The sequence below is a fragment of the Mustela putorius genome, unplaced genomic scaffold, assembly GCF_011764305.1.
Source record: "Mustela putorius furo isolate JIRA1106 unplaced genomic scaffold, ASM1176430v1.1 tig00000430_pilon_pilon_pilon, whole genome shotgun sequence".
NCBI lineage: Eukaryota > Metazoa > Chordata > Mammalia > Carnivora > Mustelidae > Mustela > Mustela putorius.
This window is the reverse complement of record NW_025421377.1, coordinates 8,264,836-8,287,786: the sequence shown is the minus strand read 5'-3', so window position 1 is coordinate 8,287,786 and position 22,951 is coordinate 8,264,836. Positions and strand designations below refer to the sequence as shown.

General features: G+C 37.4%; 1 protein-coding gene across 5 annotated transcripts in view; it reads right to left on the bottom strand.

The window, feature by feature from the left end:
• CEP135 (centrosomal protein 135) overlaps window positions 1-22,951 on the bottom strand; it is a 76,591-nt gene that overhangs the window by 21,950 nt on the left and 31,690 nt on the right. For all 5 annotated transcript variants that reach the window (XM_045079778.1, XM_045079780.1, XM_045079779.1 and 2 more), the window contains exons 12-15: window positions 20,440-20,592; window positions 19,307-19,459; window positions 15,296-15,373; window positions 7,599-7,750 (exon numbers count right to left, since the gene is read on the bottom strand). In XM_045079778.1, coding sequence (XP_044935713.1) covers window positions 7,599-7,750; window positions 15,296-15,373; window positions 19,307-19,459; window positions 20,440-20,592 — 536 coding nt within the window. The remainder of the gene's footprint in view (window positions 1-7,598; window positions 7,751-15,295; window positions 15,374-19,306; window positions 19,460-20,439; window positions 20,593-22,951) is intronic.

Below are 22,951 nucleotides of genomic sequence, written 5' to 3'. Positions count from 1 at the left end.
TAATTATTTATTTGACAGAGAGAGAGAGAGAGTACGAGAGACAGCGCACATGTACGGGGAGCAGCAGGCAGAGGGAGAGGAAGAAGCAGGCTCCCCACCAAGCAAAGAGCAGGATGTGGGGTTCTCATGACGTGAGCTGAAGGCAGATGATTAACTAATGAATGAGCTACCCAGGCACCCCAGGTCATTTGCCCATTTAAAAAAGACTGGTTGTGGCTTTTTTGGTTCAGTTATAAGAGTTCTTTATACATTCTGAATGCTAGACCCTTATCAGAGATAATATTTTCTCCCATTCTGCATGTTATTACTTTTTTGGTAAGGTCCTTTGATGCACAAAGTTTTTATTTTGTTGGAAGTCTGATTTACCTACTTTTTCTTTTGTTGCTCATTCTTATTGGTGTCCCATCTAAGAATCCATTGCTAAACCCAAAGTCAAAAAAATTTATTCCTATGTTTTCTTCTAAGAGTTTTATGGTTTTGGCTCTTCTACTTAGGTCACTAATCCATTTTGAGTTTATTTTTCATAATTACTGTGAGGCAGGGGTCCAGTTTCATTCTTTTGCATGTGGATATCCAACTATTCTAGCACCATTTATCGATGAACTATTCTTTCTCTATTGAATGCTCCTGGCACCCTTGTTGAAATCAGTTGGCCAGAGATACATGAATTTATTTCTGGACTTTCAGTTCTATTCAATCGGGTCATCTCTATGTCTACCTTTATGCCAGTTACCACACTGTTTTGAATACTGTAACCTTTTTTTTTTTTTTTAAAGATTTTATTAATTTATTTGACAGAGAGAAAGATCACAAGTAGGCGGAGAGTCAGGCAGAGAGAGAGAGAGAGAGAAGCAGGCTCCCGCTGAGCAAAGAGCCCGATGCGGGGCTCGATCCCAGGACCCTGAGATCATGACCTGAGCCGAAGGCAGCAGCCTAATCCACTGAGCCACCCAGGCGCCCCTGTAACCTTTTTTTTTTTAAAGGATTTTATTTGTTTGACAGAGAGAGAGAGTGAGAGTGAGCAAGCATACAAGCAGAGGGAAAGTCAGGTAGAGGGAGACAGAGAAGCAGACCTTCTGTTGATCAAGGAGCCCAACATGAGGCTTGAACCCCGGCTCCTGGGATCATGACCTGAGCCAAACGCAGATACTTAAATCAGCTGAACCACCCAGGCGCCCTGCTTTTTTTCTACCTGATCCACAATATTATAACAGTTCCAAGTATACAACATTGTGATTTGACATTTTATACATTACAAAATGACCACAATAGGTCTAGTTACCACCTGTCACCAAAGTTATTACAATATTACTGATTATATCCCCTCTGCTGTATTTTACATTCCTGTGACTTATTTCTCTTTCCTGTTGGCCTTTTGTCACTTTGTATGAGAGCCACTAGGTCCCATCCATGTTGTCACAAAATGACAATATCTCATTCTTTTTCATGGTAATGTTCCATTGTGTATGTATATACCATATCTTTTTTTTCTAAACTCTATTTTCTTTCCACTTATCTATCCATGGACACTTGGGTTGCTTCCGTATCTTGGTTATTGTAAATAATGTTGCAATAAACATAAGAATGAATATGTCTTTTTGAATTAGTGCTTTAGTTTCCTTTGGGATCATATGGTATTTATTTTTAATTTTTTGAGGACCCACCATACTGTTTTCCACAGTGGCTGCACCAATTTACATACCTACCAAACAGTGCATGAGAATTCTTTCTTCTCCACATCCTCATCAAAACTTTTTGTCTTTTTGATTCTAGCCACTTTGACCAGCCTGAGGTGATATCTCACTGTGGTTTTGATTTACTTTTCCCTGATGATTAGTGATGTTGAGTATCTTTTCATTTGTTTCTTATATACCTTCTTTGGAAAAATGTCTATTCATGTCCTCTATTTTTTAATTAACTGTTTTTTTGGTGTTCAGTCATATGAGTTATTAATATACTTTAGATACTAACTAACCCCTTGTGAGATATATGATTTGCAAATGTTTTTCTCATTCAGTAGGCCGCCTTTTCATTTTTGATGGTTTCCTTTACTGTGCAAAAGCTTTTGTCTGATATAGTTCCAACTGTTTACTTTTGCTTTTATTGCCCTTGTCTCTGACAGATCCAAACAAAATATTGCTAACACCAATATCCAAGAGTTTCCACTGAGATAGGTTGGCTACTATTAAGAGTTTTATGGTTTCAGGTCTTACATTTAGGTCTTTAATCCATTTTGAGTTTACTTTTTCATATATGGTATAGGAAAGTGGTTCAGTTTCCCCGACACTATTTATTGAAGAGACTATCTTTCTTCCATTATATATTCTGACCTCCTTTGCCACAGATTAATGGACCATAGAAGTATGGATTTAGGGACACCTGAGTGGCTCAGTTGGTTAATTCTCTGCTTTTGGCTTGGGTCATGATCTCAGGATCCTGGCATCAAGCCCCACATCAGGCTCTCTGCTCAGCAGGGAGCCTGCTTCCCCCTCTCTCTGCCAGCCTCTCTGCCTACTTGTGATTCTGTCTGCCAAATACACAAATAAAATCTTAAGGGGGGGGAAAAAAAAGAAGTGTGGATTTATTTTCAGGCTTTCTTATTCTGTTCCATTGATCTGTGTGTTTTTGTGCCAGTACCATACTGTTTTGATTACTATAGCTTTGTAGTCTAGTTTTAAAAAATGTTAGCATGATACCACCAGCTTTGTTCTTTCTCAAAATTGCTTTAACTACTTGGGGCTTTGTGGTTCTGTACAAATTTTAAGATTATTCATTCTACTTCTGTAAAAAAGTGCTTGTGGTAATTTGATCAGAATGCACTGAATCTGTACATTGATTTGGGAAGTATGAACACTTTAATAATATTCTTCAAATCTGTGAACACAGTGTATCTTTCTCTTTATTCTGTCATCCAATTTCCTTCAAAGTCTTATAATTTTCAGAGTATAGGTCTTTATCTCCTTGGTTAAATTTATTACTAGATATTTTATTCTTTTTGATGCAACCATAAAAGGAATTATTTTCTTAATATTACCTTCTGCTTGTTTGGTATTAGTGTACAGTAACCCAACAGATTTCTATATATTTTGTATCCTGCAATATTACTAAATTCATTTCTTTGTTTAACAGTTTTTTGGTTTCTTTGGGGTTTTCTATATATAGCATTATTTCATCTGCAAATAGTATTTCTTCCTTACCAATCTGGATGCCTTTTATTAGTCTTTCTCTTGTCTGCTGAGTCTGTATGAGGAGATGAGCTCAAGATTCTCCTACTCTGCCATACAGATTGGGATCTCTTCTTTATTTCAGATGTCTCCCAAGAGTCTATGTTTTTGGCCCACCACTAACTGAGATAGGTTGGCTACTATTAAGTATCATGCTTTGGTGAGCCAGAGAGAGGAAAAGGATCAGCACTGGCTTTTCTTTACCTTTCTACAAAACGATGATGATTTGAATATGGTAACCCTAATTTCCCTTAGCCCTTCCAAGTCCATCTCCATGAGCTCACTGTCCTCACTTGAGGCTCTGGCTCCTCTTCCTGTCTATGTAGAAAAAATATCAGCATACCAGAAAACACTCCTTAGGCATTCAAAGGAGTCTGTGAACCTTCTTTCCCATATCTAAAATGGTTCTTAGTTCCGTTAACAGATAAGAACTTCTCAAGAGAGACCAGTTTTATTTGGTTGTCTAAATATACCTCAATCTTACTATAACAACTGAAACTCATTACCATAATATTAACTTCAACTAGAGTTGTCGCAGCCCTTTCCAAGAAAGTCTGCTAATGCATTTATTTGATCCTGGATAAGTATATAGCCATCTAGCTTTGAAAAAAGTACAAAAAGATAACGGAAGACTAAAGTAAACTGAAAACAGTCTGAGGGTACTTTCAGCCGTAAGAATCTAAACATTTAGAGCCTCATTGCTTGCAACTGTAAGGATTAAGGCTATTTACTATGGGGTTGATTGAGAAAAGTCAGTTGTCTAACTGGGCTGGAAACTATTCTCAAGCAGGGTCTGGCAAAACTACAGCCTGGTACCCGTTTCTGTAAGGCCCAAGAGGTAAGATTCTTACATGTTTACATAATTGAAAAAGTTTCAACAGAAGACTGATATTTTGTGACATATGAAAATTATATGAAGTTCAAATTTCAGTATTCATAAAGTTGTACAGACCACAGCCACACTGCTCCATTTATAAATTGCCTATAGCTGCTTTTGTGCTACAAAGGCAGAATTGAATAGATGAGGCAGGGACTGGGTGGTGTGTATAATTTGAAATACTGACTGTTCCTTTACAGAAAAGGTTAACTGATCCTAGCTCCAGAGGATGGCTAACATGGGACTAAGACCATCTTCCCTGGGTAGAGCAAAGTTGCTTTATAGCACTATGGAGTTTTGAATTGGGGCATTAAATGCCAGATCTCATTAAATGCTAAAATTCAAAGAAGACAAGAGTCATTTGTTTAACGTTAACAGGGGTCTTAAGGAGGGATTTTTGTATTACATCCTCAGATGCTGTATTTGAACAATTAGAGACTGTGCCTGATATGGAAAAGACTGTTGAGTGGCACTGAAATTGCTTAAAGATGGCTGCCTCAGGATGGGAAAGACAAAATGGGTTACCAGGTGGATGAAAAGGAACATATGCCTCATCTATCTGAATGTCAGCTTCTTCTTCTTTTTTAAGATTTTATTTGACACACACAAAGAGAAAGCACACAAGCGGGGAGAGAGGGAGACGGAGAAGTAGGCTCCCCACTGAGCAGGGAGCCCCACGTGGGGCTGGATCCCAGAACCTCGAGACCAGGCAGATGCTTAACCAAATAAGCCACGCAAGAGACCCTGAGTATCAGCTTCTTAAATGTCTCCCTGTTAAGAGTAAGATAACTTTATGTGATTAAAGGGGCAGCAAGGTCTCTACTAATGACATTGGCAGTGGCATGAGGTTTAGGTAATGTGCTTTGCTTCCACAGAGTGCTTGGTATCATGGTTTGTATTGGGTTTAGCTTTGGATTGGACCTGAAGGTTAGAGCTCATGGTTCTACTAGGAGAATGATATGGAGAATGTGACTGACAAAACTTTTCTCAGTGATAAGTTTTTCTGTCAGAGCGAAATAAAGTTATGGAACCATGCAATTTCCCCAGGTTGTACAGGGAGACAGTGAAGTCTTTACAGTCCCTTCCTATAACACAGTGTTGGTGAGGGAAGTGGCACATTAAGCTCACAAGAGAGAAGGACATTGTTGTAATAAAAAAATGTGAAAGGATCTGTAGGATAGGTGATCCAAGAAAGGGCACTGAAAGCTCTTCTTATAAGACTGAGAAGGGCCTCCTGTGAAGAAAGAGAGCTGTGCCTACAGTCTGAGGGAAAAAGCAAAATGGATTAAATGCAAAGCTAGTCAGGTCAGCATAGTAGGGAAATAGGTAGACTAGTAATTCTGGGTGACAGAATTATACCATAGTATCTATATTTTGGAGCTGAATACAGATATGAACCTGAAGAGAGTCTGGTCCCGTTCAGCTAGCTTTCCAGAGGATTCATGAAGCACTCACCAAAAGAATAGTAAAAAAGCAGCTTTCACCTTAGTTCTTCCTAAAGTCTTACTTATCAAGATTTGTAGTCAGAGGAGCATACCCTATATTGAGTCCCTAAAATAGTATTCCTTAATTAATCAGACACAATGAACTCTTGATCTTATTTTATTAAATTTGTTTGATAATCATAGACCCCCTTATGAACAAACCTAGGCTTTTCTTTTCTTAATTATTCTTTGGATTTTCAATCCCACTGTTTATTTTACTATATATTTTACAATTCTCAGTGTTTGTATATCAAGTCTGTGTCTTTTCTCTGATCATTTCTTTTTGCTCTTCTGGGTTCTGAATTCTAGATGAATTTCTTGAGTTTGTTTTCTATTTTACTAACTCAGTTTTCAGAAATATCCATTCTACTGTTTACTAACACTTTCAGTTCTAATTTATCAGTCTTTTTTTTTTATTTTTTTAAGCTTCTATTTGAAAGAGAGAGAGAGAATGCGCATGTGTGCACTGGAGTGAGAGGACATGAACAAGGGGGAGGGGCAGAGGGAGAGGGAGAAGTGGACTCCCTGCTCAACAGGGCTCAATCCTGGGAGCCTGGGATCATGACCTGAGCTGAAGGCAGATGCTTAGCCAACTAAGCCACCCAAGTGCCCCTATCAATCTTTCTACTTTTTTTTTTTTTTCCAATCTTCTTTCTAATCATTACTACAATTCTTTCTCATCTCAAGTAGTTATTATTTCATGACTGATTTAGTTTCACATATCCAATGTCATGTTGGCATCTGAAAATCTTTTCATGATCCTTACTGCAAACACAATTTATTTATTTTTATTTTTTTAAAGATATATAACTAAGTCAACCTTCTTTCTTTAATACTTGACAAAGAGAACTTTTTTTTTTTAATTTTATTTATTTGACAGAGATTACAAGTACGCAGAGAGGCAGACAGAAAGAGGGGGGAAGCAGGCTCCCTGCCGAGCAGAGAGCCCGATGCGGGGGCTTGATCCTAGCACTCTGAGATCATGACCTGAGCGTAAGGCAGAGGCTTTAACCCACTGAGCCACCCAGGCGCCCCTGCAAACATAGTTTAGAGAGGAATATCTTCTCTGATTCTTCAGTGATCTCCTTCTTCTGACCGTAAGTCTTTTTACTTATTACAGCTACCCAGTCCAGAAAGAAACTGTTGACTATTTGTTTCCTTTACTGTTTTGTAGTTTAAATTTACTAATAGCTAACCAACAGCCCAGTCTCCTAAGGCAAACACATTCTGCATTACTGTATCTTTCTTTCATTCTCATATAAATCATCCAATCCTTTTGATTTTAGGAAGAAATATTTCCTAAATCTAGCCTTGTTCAAGTTCATTGTCACTGTTTCTAGTCCAGACACATGGTCTCCCCGGTTTGCCATCAGTCTCTTAAGACTCCAAATCCATCTTCCCAATTTCTGCCCGAGTTCACTTCCTAAAATCCATGCTAATAACATCACCTCTTTGGTTAAAAATTTGTTCTCCGTATTTATAAGGTAAAATCCAGACATTCTTGGTTATCAGACCATATTCTTCATAACCTGACTCTAACCTATAGCTACAGCCTATTCTTCCATACTGACCTTCCTACCTTTTAGACATATCACCTTTACAGACTCTGCATATGCATATTATCCTGAACTTACATTTTTTGAAAGAGGAAAGGACAATGATAAGCAAGAATTCTGTAATTTTTCACAATCCTACAGTAGGGAGTACAAATAATCTGAAGTATCTAAGGGGAATTTTTGAAGGAAGTAGGTATAAAAACTTGCCTGCAATCATATCAGTCTGTGAGAGTCTTTGAAAATAGAGATACTCAACACCTACCCAGGTTTGCTCAGTGAATAAGAACCTCCTGAGATCTACCCTTAAATTCATACTTTCCAAAATCTCCACAGGTAGTTCTGCTGCAAGGCCAACCTTCACTGCTTAAAGATCCAGTCCAAAATGTCACCACTGAGAACCTAACATAGCCACTTTTTGTTCCCAGAAAAGAAATAACAAAACTTTCAATAAACTTACCTAAGCGAGTTCATCTCTGTCTTCCGATGGGATGAATCACCAGCCACATGGCTAAGTTTTTGAGCTTGGAGTTTTGCTTTGTTCTCTAATGACTCTACTGTTTCTTTCATTATTAACACTTCAGACTTTAAATCATGTTTTTCATCTTCAAGCTATAATTTAAATTTAAAAAATTAATAGATGTCTCAGTTTTGTCTTCCTTAAGCACTCTTTAATAATATTTCTAGAGAAAAACTAAGGAAATAAATTACATTTATTTAGCAATACTTTAAAAGTCATGAGTATACTTTAGGTTCTAGATGTTAGAATGGACATACACATTTATCTCTCCTTATTAGTATCAGTGAAATGAAAAAAAAAAAAGACAACAAGATACAAAATTTTTTTAAAAAAGCAAGAAAGGAAGGAAGGAATATACCCATAATAGCAATGAAAAAAGAAAGGGAAACCATTAGCAAACAGAGCAAACATTTTGAGGAATTTCTAAAAAACAGTAAGTACATAGGACTAAATTGAAGAAAAATGAGAGCAGAAAATACTGTAATCCAAACAAAAAATGGGTAAGATTTAGATAAAAAACTAAAATTTTCTTGAAAGTCATAAAACACAACCTGATTTAATGTAAAGACAAAACATGTTTCTGAATGGAAATATGAGTATTGGAAATGTATTAAAAGTTCCTGAAATAACCGTGAGGTCAGTAAAATTTCCGTAAGAATCCTAACAGAATCTTTTTTTTTTTCTTAAAATTTTATTTATTTATTTGACAGAGAAAGCACAAACAGAGGAAACGGCAGGCAGAGGGAGAGAAAGAAGCAGACCCCCGTTGAGCACAGAGCCTGATGTGGGGCTCGATCCCAGGACCCTGAGACCATGACCTGAGCTGAAGGCAGAGACTTAACCCTCTGAGCCACCCAGGCCCCCTAACAGAACCTTTTTTAAAAAAGGAAGGTGGCTTAGATTTCATTCTGAAGTTCATTTAGAAAAAAAGTTAAGAAAACAGGAAAAATTGTGGGGGATTTATGAGATACCGGAATAAATTACAAGCTACTATTAAACTGTGGATTTCACATGAATGAGCAATTACAAGTACAGATATGAATTTAGAAAAGGTAGCATTTTAAAGGAAGTGGGAAAAGAAAATGCTCTTTAAAAACAGAGTTGGGACAGCCACTCATTGAAGAAAAAATCAGTTAGATTTCTATTTTATTTTATATACAAAAAAAAAATTCTAAATGGAATAACGATCTATAGGCAAAACTCAAACCCAAGAAACATTTGTGTTAAATAGAAGTTTTCCAGTTAAAACTGTTGACTATACACATTTGATCCCCCCTCCCTCTTGAAATGACAGTAGAGGAATAGAAAGTTACACAGAAGGACATAGAGAACAAGACAGAAAACCATGGTTAAGTGATGTCAATAACCTGTGGAAGACAAAGAGTAGATATAACAGTGACTCAGAGTGGAAGGAAATAATCTAAAGTAAAGCTTCTGAACCTAGGAACTACTGATATTTGGGGCCAGATAATCCTTTGTTGTGGGGGGCTGACCTGTGCGTTGCACACTGTAGGAGTGTTTAGCAGCATCCCAGTCTGTTGGGTAGGGAAGGTGCTCTAGTAGTATTTCTAAGTATGAAAAGCATCTTTTCCTCTACTTGTGTCAACTGCAAATTCTCCAGGTATTGCCAGAACTGACCCCAGTTGAGGAACACTGATCTAAAGTGACCACAGTTAGCATATAGCTGATCTGCCCTGAAGAAACTCAGCACATGAAGGCACCAAGTGGTGGGCTGGGGTCAAGAGCAGAACAAGGAGACTGGCCGAAAATCTATAATGGGAGCATCACACCCCAGAGTGCTCCTACCTTTTTCTAGAAAGTTCTCTTGGAAACCAAAAATATAACTAAATTTTAAAATGAATCAATAGAAAAGTTAGAAGATAAAGTTGAGGAAATCTCCCAGAAAGAACAAAAAGCCAAAGAGAAAATAAGGGAGAAAGGATAAGAACCTCAGATCTCTTTAGGAGGTCGAAAACCAACTAATAGAAATTCCAGAGGGGTGCCTGGCTGGCTCAGTAGGTAGAGCATGTGACTCTTGATTTCAGGGTCATGAATTCAAGCCCCATGCTGAGTGTACGGCTTACTTTAAAAAAAAAAAGCATGCCAGAGAGAGAAAAAATAGTACAGTAAACTTACACAAGAAATTGAAAACAAGAAGGAGAAAACTCTAAAAGTTTTCAGAAATAAAAACATGTACAAAGTACTAGGATACAGAATAGCATCAGACATCTCAAAGAAAGTTGAGACAACGGGAGACAGTATTCAAAATTTTTAGTGAAAATAATTTTCTAATCTAGATTTCCATATACCAAGCCAAATCATAAATCAATGTGAAATCTGAATAAAGGCATTTTCAGACACGAAGTGTAAAAAACCCTCCTCCCATGCACTCTTTTCCAGGAAACTGCTGAAGAAGGTGCTATACTAAAATGAAGGAAAGAAAACACGAGAATAAATATAGGAGAAAACAGAGAAATTAAGAGGAAGACATAGTTCACAACTGAAAACAACAGAACTGATTTGTTTGAGCATGTGGTAGAGATGTTGAAGCTTTTTTTTTTTTTTTTAAGATTTTATTTATTTATTTGACAAGACAGAGATCACAAGTAGGCAGCGAGGCAGGCGGGGGTGGGGGTGCGCTCCACGACCCTGGGCGATCTGAGCAAAGGCAGAGGCTTTAACCCACTGAACCACCCAGGCGCCCCAAGGTATTGGAGCTCTTGACAAAAATTAGAGACAGGTTTAATGAAAACAGAAAAGTAACAAAAAATAAAATGAAACAAAACAAAAGCAATTATTGATTCCAGGAAAAAGATCTGTAAGAGAAAAGGCAAGAGTAGTACTATCCCATCTGGCTGACCCATGGGCCACTAGAAATCATAATAATACACAGTCACTACTAAGGTAAGTGTAATATGCAGCAAAACTCTTTGAAGTAATAGTGGGAAGAAAAAGGGAAGAGTGCTAAGTTATCACCCAACATCACAGATATTCATTAAATCATCTTGAATCAATAAAGAAAGACAAGTTAGACGAAGCCGTTACAAGCACATTATTTAGAAACAGGGAGGTGAACACCAGGAGGAATTAGAACTGTAGGTAGTAGTTTTGGGGATAAAGAGGTGGGAAATGAAATTAAAAAAAAAAAAGATTTTATTTATTTAATTTGACGGAGAGAGATCACAAGTAGGCAGAGCAGCAGGCGGGGGGCAGGGGGAAGCAGGCTCCCAGATGAGCAGAGAGCCCAATGTGGGGCTCGATCCCAGGACCCTGAGATCAGGACCTGAGCCAAAGGCAGAGGCTTAACCCACTGAGCCACCCAGGTGCCCTTTTTTTTTTTTGCATTAAAAATCTTTCAAAATTTCTTGGGATCTTGTACAAACAAGAATACATGTGTAATATATAGAACAAGGACAAAAGAACATTTATGTATCTATTAACAGGCTTAAGAGTATTACCTATTACTTGAACCTTGAAACTACTTGTGAGCAGTCTCCAATCACCAATCCTATCCCTCAAACCCTACCATAACAACCACTAGCATGGGTCTCGTGTTTCTCATTTCTCACTTTTTTGTTAGCATACGATATCTATATGAATCCCTAAATAATATACAGTTTAGGTCTGTATATTTTTGAACTCTACATAAGTAGAATCATACTGCATATTCTTTGACTCTGTATTTGTAAGATTCATGCATACTGATGTTTGCAGCTACTGTTCACTCATTTTCACTGCTCTGTAATATTTCACTGATGAATTATTACAATTTTATTTTCCCCCTAACTGATATCAAGATTGTTTCTCATTTTCTACTAGGGAGTTAAATATTTTAGGCTTTGTGAACCTTGTGGTCGACTGCCACCACTTTGTGGTAACATAAAAAGAGCCACAGGCAATGCATAACAAATGAACATGGGTGTGTTCCAATATAAACTTTATTACAAAGACAAACTAGAGGCCAGATTTGGTCTGGGGGCCACAGTTTGCTGACCTCCAACCAGAGTTCTTATAGAAATGGATTTGCTGGCTTATAGAATATGCCTTTGCTAGGCAAGGCCAAATTATCCTCTAAAGAGATACCAGTTTGCACTTCCTGACCCTACATGTATTTGCTAAATTATGTGTTATAATTTGTTAATATATTTTTGTTATTTATTTATTTTAAAGACTTTATTTATTTATTTGACAGACAGAGATCACAAGTAGGCAGAGAGGCAGGCAGAGAGAGAGGAGGAAGCAGGCTCCCCAAGGAGCAGAGAGCCCGATGCGGAGCTTCATCCCAGAACCCTGGGATCATGATCCGAGCTGAAGGCAGAGGCTTTAACCCACTGAACCACCCAGGTGCCCCCTTTTTTTTTTTTTAAAGTAATCTCTACACCCAACCTGGGGCTTGAACCTACAACCCCGAAATAAAGAGTCACATGCTCTACTGACTGAGCCAGCCAGGCGCCCCTTTTTAATTTCTGATGCCCCGATGGATGTGAAGTGTTTTTTACTATGGTTTTAATCTGTATTTCCTCTATTACTGATGTAGAACACCTTCTTATATTTGTTAGCCATTTGTAATTTCTTCCGCCATGAAGTGTCAATTCATATTTTCTGTTGTTTTCTTAGGTTAAATGTATATAGCAAATCCTCTCAGTTAGTGGCCTGTTTTCTCAACTTATGGCAATTTTATGAACAAAGTTCTCGTCAGTGTAGTCCTAGCTATCTGTTTTCTTTCATTTGTGTTTAGGAGCTTACAATCTGGCAGCGGACACTTGCTACCTGTGTGATGTTAGGTAAATTTCACCCTGCCTCAGTTTCCTTATGCATGAAATAAGGATAATATTAGCATTTACTTCATCTGATTGTTATCAGAATTAAAATCATATAAAATGTTGAGAAAGTGCCTGAACAAAGTAAATGCTATATAAATTGCTACTATTATTATTTCTCCAAGGTAAAAAAGATTTTCTCCTGCTGGACATGGAGCCCAATACAGGGTGTGAACATACGACCTGAGATCAAGACCTGATCTGGGATCACGAGTCGGACCTTTAACCACTGAGCCACCCAGGTGCCCTATCTCCTCTATTTTCTTTAAAAACCTGTGGCTATTTCTTGAACATTCAAGGTTGCAACTGATTTTTGGGTATGGTATATTTGAAGTAGGATATAATTCCTTCTTAATTTACATATACATACATATACATACACATGAATAGCCAATTGTCCCAGAAATAATTATTGAGTAATCCTTTCTTTTCCCATTGATTTGAGTTCTTGACAGATCAAGTTTCCGTATGTTTGTGGTTTTGTGGGTTTGTACTCCACTGGATTTTATCATTGTCCTTTAATCCTTGTGAACTACCACTATATTAATTGCTAATTCTAAAGCTCTCATACTTGGTAGGTTAAGTTCTACACCATGCTCTTCTTTAAAATTTCTTTGGGATTCTTAGCTCTGTTTCCATGTAAAATTTAAAATCCACGGTCAATTTACATACACACACACCCTATCTTGGAATTCCAGCTGGAACTACATCAATTCTATATAGATCAATTTGGGGAGAATTTATATTCTTCTTATAAATATAATGTCTGTCACCTTTTTAAAAAACCTGATATATCTCTTCACTTATTTGTCTTCTTTAATGTCTTTCATTAAGTTTGTATCATATTTTCTTTGAAGATCCAGCAAATACATACAGAAGAATCTCATATTGCTTATTTCTATTAAAATGGTTTAGATTTTTTTTCCTGTTCTTTGCAATCTGTTATACTTCTAGCATTCATTGTGCATTCTGAATCAGAGAATCCTGTGTTTTTATAATACTTAGAAAATTAACAGTCATTTTATTTTCAAATACTGCCTCTCTCACACATTCTATTACATTCTTCTAGAATTTTGAGTAAATATTTTAGACTTTCTCACTTTTTCTCTAAGGCTTTAACTTATTTTACATTTCCTACATCCTAGTCTCTTTCCAATGACTTCTAGTACCTTAGATATATTTTTTATATTTTTCAGTTCATTAATTTTCACTTTCAGCTTCTGCACAAGCTGGACCCTTCTACCTGAAATAATTAAAAATTGGACAATGTACATGAAACAATGGTTTTCAAGACACTGAGCATCAGGCAGTGATGGACAGTGACCCCTGAGGGACAAGAAACCAATGAGATGAGCTCTACAATTGCTCCAGCTTCCTGCTTCAAGAAGTTCTAGGCTGTGGCACAGGGGAAGGAACTCAGGTGAAGTCTGGTGGTTCCCCTAAGTTCAGAAGACGCAACTGAGAGCCAACAGAGGCCAAGGCAGTTTGGATTTGCAGAGCAGACACTAGAAGAGAGCTGCACAAACAAGAGCTCCAGAGATCTACAAATGGTGCCAGAGGAAGTTACCTAAGGCCAGAGAAACAACCAATAGAAAGGTAAAGGGAAAAATACTCAAGGCTCATGTAGGCCAGGAGTAATTCCTGTCCAATCAGTCATTTGAATACCTCATAATTCATGGGGCAATAGATAGTGTACTCAAAACAGTTCTGTCCCAGTAATTAAACAAATTAGTCCAGGACTACATGCTACTCTGATGCCACCTAATTAAGTTTAAAAGCAAAACTGGAAGGGTTCAAGCTATTCCCCTCTGACTTGATACTTGTTCTGTATCTCAGAACAAATCTCAAGAGTATTTATAGGGATACAAGCTACCCAGCAAACAAGAAGGTAAAATTCATAATGTATGAAATCCAAAATTACCAGGCATGTAAAGAATCAGAAAAATATAACCCATGATGAGGAGGACTAAAAAAAAAAAAAAAACAAAAAAAAAAAACCAAACCAAAGTTGATAGAAACAAATGACAGTATTCATAGACATGGTAAATAAAAACACTGAAGACACAGTAAAGGAAACTAGCCAAAATGAAACACCAAGAAAAAAAATGATTCAGTATTCATAACAATTTGATTAAAAAATTCTATCTCTAGAGAAAGCAACGAGGAATGAAAATGAATTTCATTTTTTCCTCTATGTTTGTATTGCTTTTTGAACAAGAACAAAACAACAATAACTAACACCTGCTGAGGGCCTTCAACATGCCAGCAGCTCTTCTAAGTTCTTGACATGTACTAACTTGCTTAATCTTAACAAAAACTTAAGAGGTACTACCATCATTCTGTTTTACAAATAAAGAAACTGAGGGATGGGAAAGTTTGAGTAGCTCGTCTATAGGAATAGGTGACAGAGAAGGATATGAACTCAAGTAGTCAGCCTTCAGAGTATATACTTTTTTTTTAAGTTTATTATATTTTATTTTATTTGACAGGCAGAGATCACAAGCAGGCAGAAAGGCAGGCAGAGAGAGAGGATGGGAAGCAGGCTTCCCACGGAGCAGAGAGCCTGATGTGGGGCTCAATCCCAGGACCCTGGGATCATGACCTGACCGGAAGGCAGAGGCTTAACCCACTGAGCCACCCAGGCGCCCCCAGAGTATATACTTCTAACAAGTGTTACACAGCATCTCTAGCATACTATTTTGTAATTTTGAAAACACAGATCATATTGAAAATAATTGAATAATTAAAATAATTTAATGAATAATTAAAAGTTATTCATGTAACACAATTTACCCCAAATCTAGTTTGATAAATTACCTGATGGTTAATACATGTCAAATGTTCAATAGTTTTCTCTAATTTTGATTTTTCAAAAATACTCATTTCCTGGAGATTCTGAAAAAAGAATTTTATGGAAGGTGATTATTTACAGCAGATAACGGAACAAAATTAACTAAGTAACAGAAGACTACAATACTATTCTGTTTGTCTTTTTAATAATATGGAAATGATTTGGAAAGAAAATCATTGGACATTTTACAATAATGATGTTTTTGGTTGAAAAAAAAAAAGGACAAGAGTGTCTTATCCTTTATATATTACTTTCATGTGTGATTGTAATAGAAGACACAGAACGGCATGGATTTGTTTTTAAAGATTTATAAAGATCAATCCATTTATAAAAGGAAAAAACCCAGCAGGTTAAGTCTGATCTGATCAGGAGTATGCCCTCATGAGAGATGGCAGAGGAATACAGAGCAAAGAAGAAATAATGAGATCACAAAGACACGGAAAAGAATCCTACAGGGCCAAGCAAGAGATCAGAATTTCAAGAATAGGGTGGTCAACAGTGTAAACACAAGTGCTATTTCTTTGGTTAGGTTATGTTACCCAACAGTTGCTGATGCTAAGTGGGGGACAAATGATACAAGTTGGTATCCTCTGAAAATTTTTTAGCGCACATTCATACTTCTATCCATGTTATTCATTAAAAACAAATCAATAAAGATACCTGGCCACTTGAATTATATATCTGGTTGGAAGAGTCTCTGTGCTGTGTGCATTTTTATTAAATCATTCAACCAGCATTGAGTATATACTACATACCAAGAACCCAGCAAGGCATTAGGAATACACAGTGAGTAAAATGGATAAAGTCTCTGACATCAGTAATTAAAGCCTAGTAGAAAAGACAAACCTTAAACAATACTATACTATAATATATACCATGAATATTCTGCTAGGAAAATGAACTTTATGGCAATATACTGGAAGGGAATCTAGAGTCTTTGGTTCATTTCCTGTGTGAGGAAACGATGTCTAACCTGACTCTAAAGGATGAATAGGAATTAGCCAGGTAAAAGTACTGTAAGGGATGAAAGACTTTTCAATAGCCTCTGCAGAAAATTGGGGGCAAGAAAAAGTCCATTAAGCTTGGAGTTGAGAAAATGAGATGTGGGAAATGGGGGAGAAGAGTTTGGGGAAAAGAAGCTAGACCCTGAAGTAGGCAAAAGCCAATCACTGAAGTCTTTGAAAACAATTCATAGATTTTATTTTTAAAAAGATTTATTTATTTGTGAGAGAGAGAGAGAGAGAGCGCGCGTGCGCACACTCATGCACAAGCAGGGGGAACGGCAGGCAGAGGGAGAAGCAGCCTCCTCACTGCGCAGGGAGCCTGATGTGGGACTCGATCCCAAGACTCTGGGATCATGACCTGAGCCAAAGGCAGAAGCTTAACCGACAGAGCCACCCATTTATCTCCAGTTCAGATTTTAAATCTGATCAGATTTATATCTCTCAAAGATGACTCTGTCTTCAGGGTCAAATACATATTTAAGAGGCTGCTGATATACGAAGGCAGCTGGGAGAGAATAACGGCCAGCATGGGATGGCAGCAGGGGAGCAGAACGAAGTACACAGATTCTAAAGAAAACTACTGTGAGCTCAGGAGCCAGACTCCGACTCACTTCACAGTTAGGTGATCTCAGGCAGATTACTAAACTCTGTAATTTAGAGACCACATCTGTAAGCATTAGCTATTTGAAAAGGCAATTGTGAAGATTTACTGAAGTAGCCATGTAAAAAGCACTTAGAACAGAGCCTCCTGCATGAAAAGAGCTTAATAAGTGTTAAATATTATTTAAGAGGTAGCACACATGGGACTTGATTAGTTGAGAGAAAAAAGCTTTACAGGAGAGTGGAGTCAGTGATGATGGCTGGTTTGACAACTGGGTAGATAGCTGAATAACAGGAAATTACTTAAGAATTGAGAGGATTAATTTAGTTTTTAAGTAAAAGACCTACTGTAAACTCATAAATCTTGCCTTCTACATTCTAGAAAGATTCTGGTAATATGAATATCACTTTTTCTGAGCTTTCACTACTACTGCTTTTTAAAATCCCATTTCTACATTCCTTGGTCTTTTTAACAAATATGGAAAGGAATAAATCAGCGGCTTGTGCTAAAAGCTGCCATATTGCACAGAAATTTTCCATTTGGTAATTTTAACACTTATTTTTAGGAGAAAGTACATTCTGGCCGGCAGTTTTCCAAAAGATCCCAATTAAAAATATTCTGTTGGGGTAAAATTTTAACTGAAAATGTAAGACATAAAGACTACCCTTATAATGCTTACATGTTCTTATTCCTAACTTGAGCTCCTAATTTCTATGCATCAATTCAATAATACTCTTTGGAAGTAAACTACGGAATCCATAATAGTAACAATAATAGCTAATGCTGAGCTCTTATAATGTTCCAAGTACTATTAAGCGCTTTATGTGCACTCACACTTTTTTTTGGAGATGATAAAAGAAAATATAACATACTGCCCCTAAATAGGTCACCAAAAGCACAAGCAGCAAAAGAAAAAAAAATACATAAATTGGACTTTATTGAAATTAAAACCTCTTGTGCTTTAAAGGATACCATTAAGGAAATGAAAAGGGAACTCACAGAATGGGGGAAAGTATTTGTAAATCATGTATCTGATAAGGAGCTTGTATCAGGAATATATAAAACATTCTTACAGCTCAGTAACAATGGGCAATAACCCAATGTAAACATGGGCAAAGGATGTGAATAGACATTTCTCCAAAGACATACAAATGGCCAAATAAGCACATGAAAAGATGCCTGTTGCCATTAGCCATCAAGGAAATGCAAATCAAGACCACAGTGGGTACTACTTCATACCCACCAGCATGATGGTAATAAAGAAGACAGATACTAAGCGTTGGTGAGGATGTGGAGGAATTAGAACACTCATACACAGCTGGTGAGAATATAAATGGTACAGGTGATTTAGAAAACAGCCTGGCAGTTGCTCAAATGCTTTGGTTATCATATGAACCTAGGTATATACCCAAGATAAATGAAAACCTACATCAACAAAAAGTTATACATGAATGTTCACAGCATCATTTTTCATAATAGTCAAAGTAAAAACCACATAAATGAAAATGAAAATTTCCTGTCTATCCATACAGTGGATGTTATTCTACAATAAAAAGGAATAAAGTATTGATACATACTACATGGATGAATTTGAAAACATTATGCAAAGTGAGAGAAGCCAGAGGTAAAAAACCTCATACTAAGCGATTCAATTATATGAAATGTTCGGAGTAGGCAAATCTGTAGAGACAGAAAGTAGCTTTGTGGTTGCCTAGGCCCAAGGAGGCCAAGGTAAAATGGAGAACCGCTGCTAACAGGTTTTCAGGGTTTCTTTTCGAGGTCATAAAAATGCTCTAAAATTGATTGTGGTGACAGGGTGAACAAGTCCGGGAATATATTAAAAATCACTGAACTGTACACTTCAAATGGGTGAACTGAATGGTATGTGAACAACTTAGTCAAGTTGTTTTACATTAAAAAAAAAAAAAAAAGATAATGTTCCTCCACACGAGGAATTTCCTATTGTGAGACCTGAGGTCAGTAATTTTCTCTAAACCAGATAATAAGTAGTTTAGGGTTTGTCGGCCAGTTTCTGCTGCAAATACTCAATTCTGCCACTGCAGCAGGACAAGCCACAGTACACAAATGAGCATGGTATTCCAGTAATGACCAATGATGTAATTTGAATTTCATAGTTTTCATGTGTCATGAAATATTCTTCTTTCCATATTTTTTCAATGACTTAAAAATGCAAAAACCATTTTTAGCACATGGTCATGCAAAAACAATGGTCTGGATTTGGTTCCTGTGTCACTGTTAGCCAACCCCTTGACCTAGCTGTAGATTCTAAACAGTCACTTCACAGGAAAACATAAAGACCTCCCTTTTCCCTATAAACGACCTTTCAAAAATAAGTTGATCTTATTACTTACTTTTAACTTTTCTTTTAAAGCTTCTTTTTCTGACATAATCCTTCTTAAGTCAGATAACGCAACTTCTTTTTCTTTTTCCATAAGACTTACGATATTATGGGAGATTGTGGTTTGGGTAGACTCTTGTCTTAGTGCATGTAACTGTTCCTGAGCCTTAAAGAATTAAAAAATATAAATAAAAAACACTTTGGATATGCTCCAAAGGTGAAAAAATGGCAAACTAAACTGCTACGTTTGCTCTCTTCTCAAATCTCAACAAAATGATTAAAATAACAACAACAACAACAACAACAACAAAATCCCAAAAGACAAAGATACTGCGGGGAAATGCCAGCTACAAAATTTTGGAAACCAGACAGCAGATGGACAATTAGTGACTAAGCAGACCCAAGAAGCTGAAATCCAAGCCAATAGGGGGAAAGTCCAGAAATGAATCAATTTGCAAATGCAGATTCCAAAAAGTCTCCAAAAGTAAAAACAGCCTTTTCAACTTGACCTTTTAACTTACATGGTCTTCTCCCTCCCTCAAAGTAGCACTAGAACTTCATGGGAAATTGGTATGGAACAAATTTAGACACTTTGCTCTGCTCATATGCACCTTGTTCTCTGACAACTGAGGCTTTGTAACTGTACCAAGCTGTATCAATTCTCTCTTCCCTAAGTTTTTTTTTTTTTTAATATAATTTTTTATTTTTTATAAACATGTATTTTTATCTCCAGTGGTACAGGTCTGTGTTCCCTAAGTTTTTTAAAACTACAGACTAAGTCCTTAATATCCAATATATCCAAATTATGGGTGCTACCCACTGTTTGATAGATTCCTAACATGTCTGAATCCAAATGATAAATTTAGCTCAGAGTCAGGCTAGGACCTGTTCCAGGTAGCTTTAGAAGTAGGAGATTATCTCTAACAGATTCAACACACAGATAGACTAGAAGAGAGGAAGAATATATACAGAAAAAATAATACAAGTCTCTGCTTTGGGAACAGGACAATAGAAACTACTACTGTACTTAGTTCTAATTATGAAGGAATATAACAAGGTCCATATATAACAGTAATTTAAAAGATTTATACTGGTTCCCTTTAGTTACTTATTCTATATAATCTGTTGCCTTAATTAATTTCTTACTTCATTATATAAGACACTTAGTTTATCTCTTTCTGCTGTCAATAATTTAACATTGGACTGTATATCCTCCATATGTTTTTCAAATCTTTCCAGCATACGCTGCAGTTCATCTCTTTCTCTTGTGATCAGATGAATTTCTGAGTTGTAATCACCCTGAAACACAATTTAAAAACAAGTTATCATTTGTTTTAATTATCACCATATGGTTGTTTCAGGATGTTGGTAATGACAGTGACTGAATAATGTTAACAGACATACAAAACACAATTTTTTATCCGTAATGAGAGCAGCAGAATAGAGTGCAGGCAGGATTGGAGCAAATGTCTGGTCTTCAAATGCCCAAGAAGGGACTCTCCCACCCTGCTCGCCCCCCTGCCAATGATACCACTTGATCAGATCCTGTCAGACGCTTCCAACTGTCCTTTCCCTGGAGTTGTTTATAATGCTAGTAACTGAAGTGTAATCCCCAGAGCAGAAGCATCAGCAGCATGTAGGAACTTGTTACACATGCAAGTTGGTGGGCCCACGCCAGACATACTAAATCGGAAACTGTGGGCCTAGGGCCAGTAACCACGGTTTATCAAGCCCTCCAGGTGATTCTCATGCATGCAAATTTTGGGGAACCACTAGTTTACAACCCTCTCCAGGGAAGGGACTAGGACGATATCGTGTGCCTGCTCACCCAATGCAAGTAACTATTATAGCCTAACACAGTCTTCAGTGTTTTCTGAATGAATCTAAGATCAATTTCCCAGCCACACTAACCTTCCACAACCATCCCAGCCCCAACCTATGTGAAGTCTATTTTTACAATGAGATATAAATATTTCTACCAGGCAGTATTCACTAAGGATGTTCACCAAATAAGCAAATACTTCCAACATTTCTAAGATAGGATGATGCCTCTTATTTTAGTCCAATTCAAAAAACCCACTATCTTCACAACTATGTGGAAAATAAAGGTGATAAATGTAGACTTGAGATTTAAGGTATCCTTTTTTTTTTCCCCCTTAAGAAAGCAAGCAAGCCAGAGAGCAGGGGAGTAGGAGAATCTTAAGCAGGTTCCACGCCCAGCATGAGCTTGATGCAGGGCTTGATCTCACAACCCTGAGGGGATACGTTATCTTAATATTAAAGTACTAAATGCAGAAGCCCCAGGAAGAGATAATCTGGCACACTGGAAAGCATCCTGATATATGTTATTCACTACCTACTGTGCACATAACCATGTCTAATATAAAATTGGTATCTGTGAGGTACCCCTAATTTGCCACTTGGAAGTAAGTTATCTTCTTGGTTAAACAAGCAAAATCAAAGCATAATGGATGAGATCAGTTATCTGGACACCTTAAAGGATATTTTATAGGACAAAAGCAGATTAGAGTTTGAGGACTTAATTAAGGCTTAGATAACTATAAAAGAAAATCTATAACTTAACTATATCTACATAAAAATATCTTACAAAAAGGAGGTGGTTTGCATAGATTTTAGAAAAGAAGAATTCAGTGAATAAAGACTTGACAGTCCTGCAGATGTGGTTATTGAGCACTGGAACAAAGCAGTGCTGAGACCTGTACTGTCCCACTGCACTGGGGTCACAGATGGGGCCATGGCTGGCAAAATTCAGCAGGTGAGGGCAAAACCCCAGAACTGGTGAGGGGCTCCCGAGTTCTGGGCTTGGCAAAAGGGCCAATGCTGGGGCGCCTGGGGCGCCTGGGTTAAAGCCTCTGCCTTCGGCTCAGGTCATGATCCCAGGGTCCTGGGATCGAGCCCCACGTCGGGCTCTCTGCTCAGCAGGGAGCCTGCTTCCCTTCCTCTCTGTCTGCCTGCCTCTCTGCCTAATTGTGATCTCTGTCTGTCAAATAAATAAATAAAATCCTACAAAAAAAAAAAAAGTGTCACTGCTCATCCAGCTTCTTGCCCAGAGCTAAGCTGAGGACCTGGGGTGGGGTGGGAGCCGGGGGTCTGCACTGGGGGTTTGGTTATAAATAAGGTTGGGACAAAAAAAAAAAAAAAAAAAAGATCTGATAGTCTCTCTTTTTTTTTTTTTTTTAAAGATTTTATTTATTTGTCAGAGAGAGAGAGGGAAAGAGCGAGCACAGGCAGACAGAGTGGCAGGCAGAGACAGAGGCTCCTGCCAAGCAAGGAGCCTGATGTGGGACTCAATCCCAGGACGCTGGGATCATGACCTGAGCCGAAGGCAGCTGCTTAACTAACTGAGCCACCCAGGCGTCCCTGATAGTTTATTTTCATTACTGTCTAGGTCTCAACTTAAAAGACTAGTCTTCTGACTCTTCAATCGAATTTCGATCTCCCTCTTTGTATTCTTAGAGCTCTGAAACCTTGTACCTTTTTTTCCACTAACACTATAAGTGAGCTTATAAAGTTATTAACATAATTAGTTGTTTAATATACATCTTTACCACTAAAATGTGAGTTCAATGAGAGACACTCTAGGTATATTGTCTGACCACACCTTCAGTGCCTAGCATGGTACCTAAAACGAATGAAT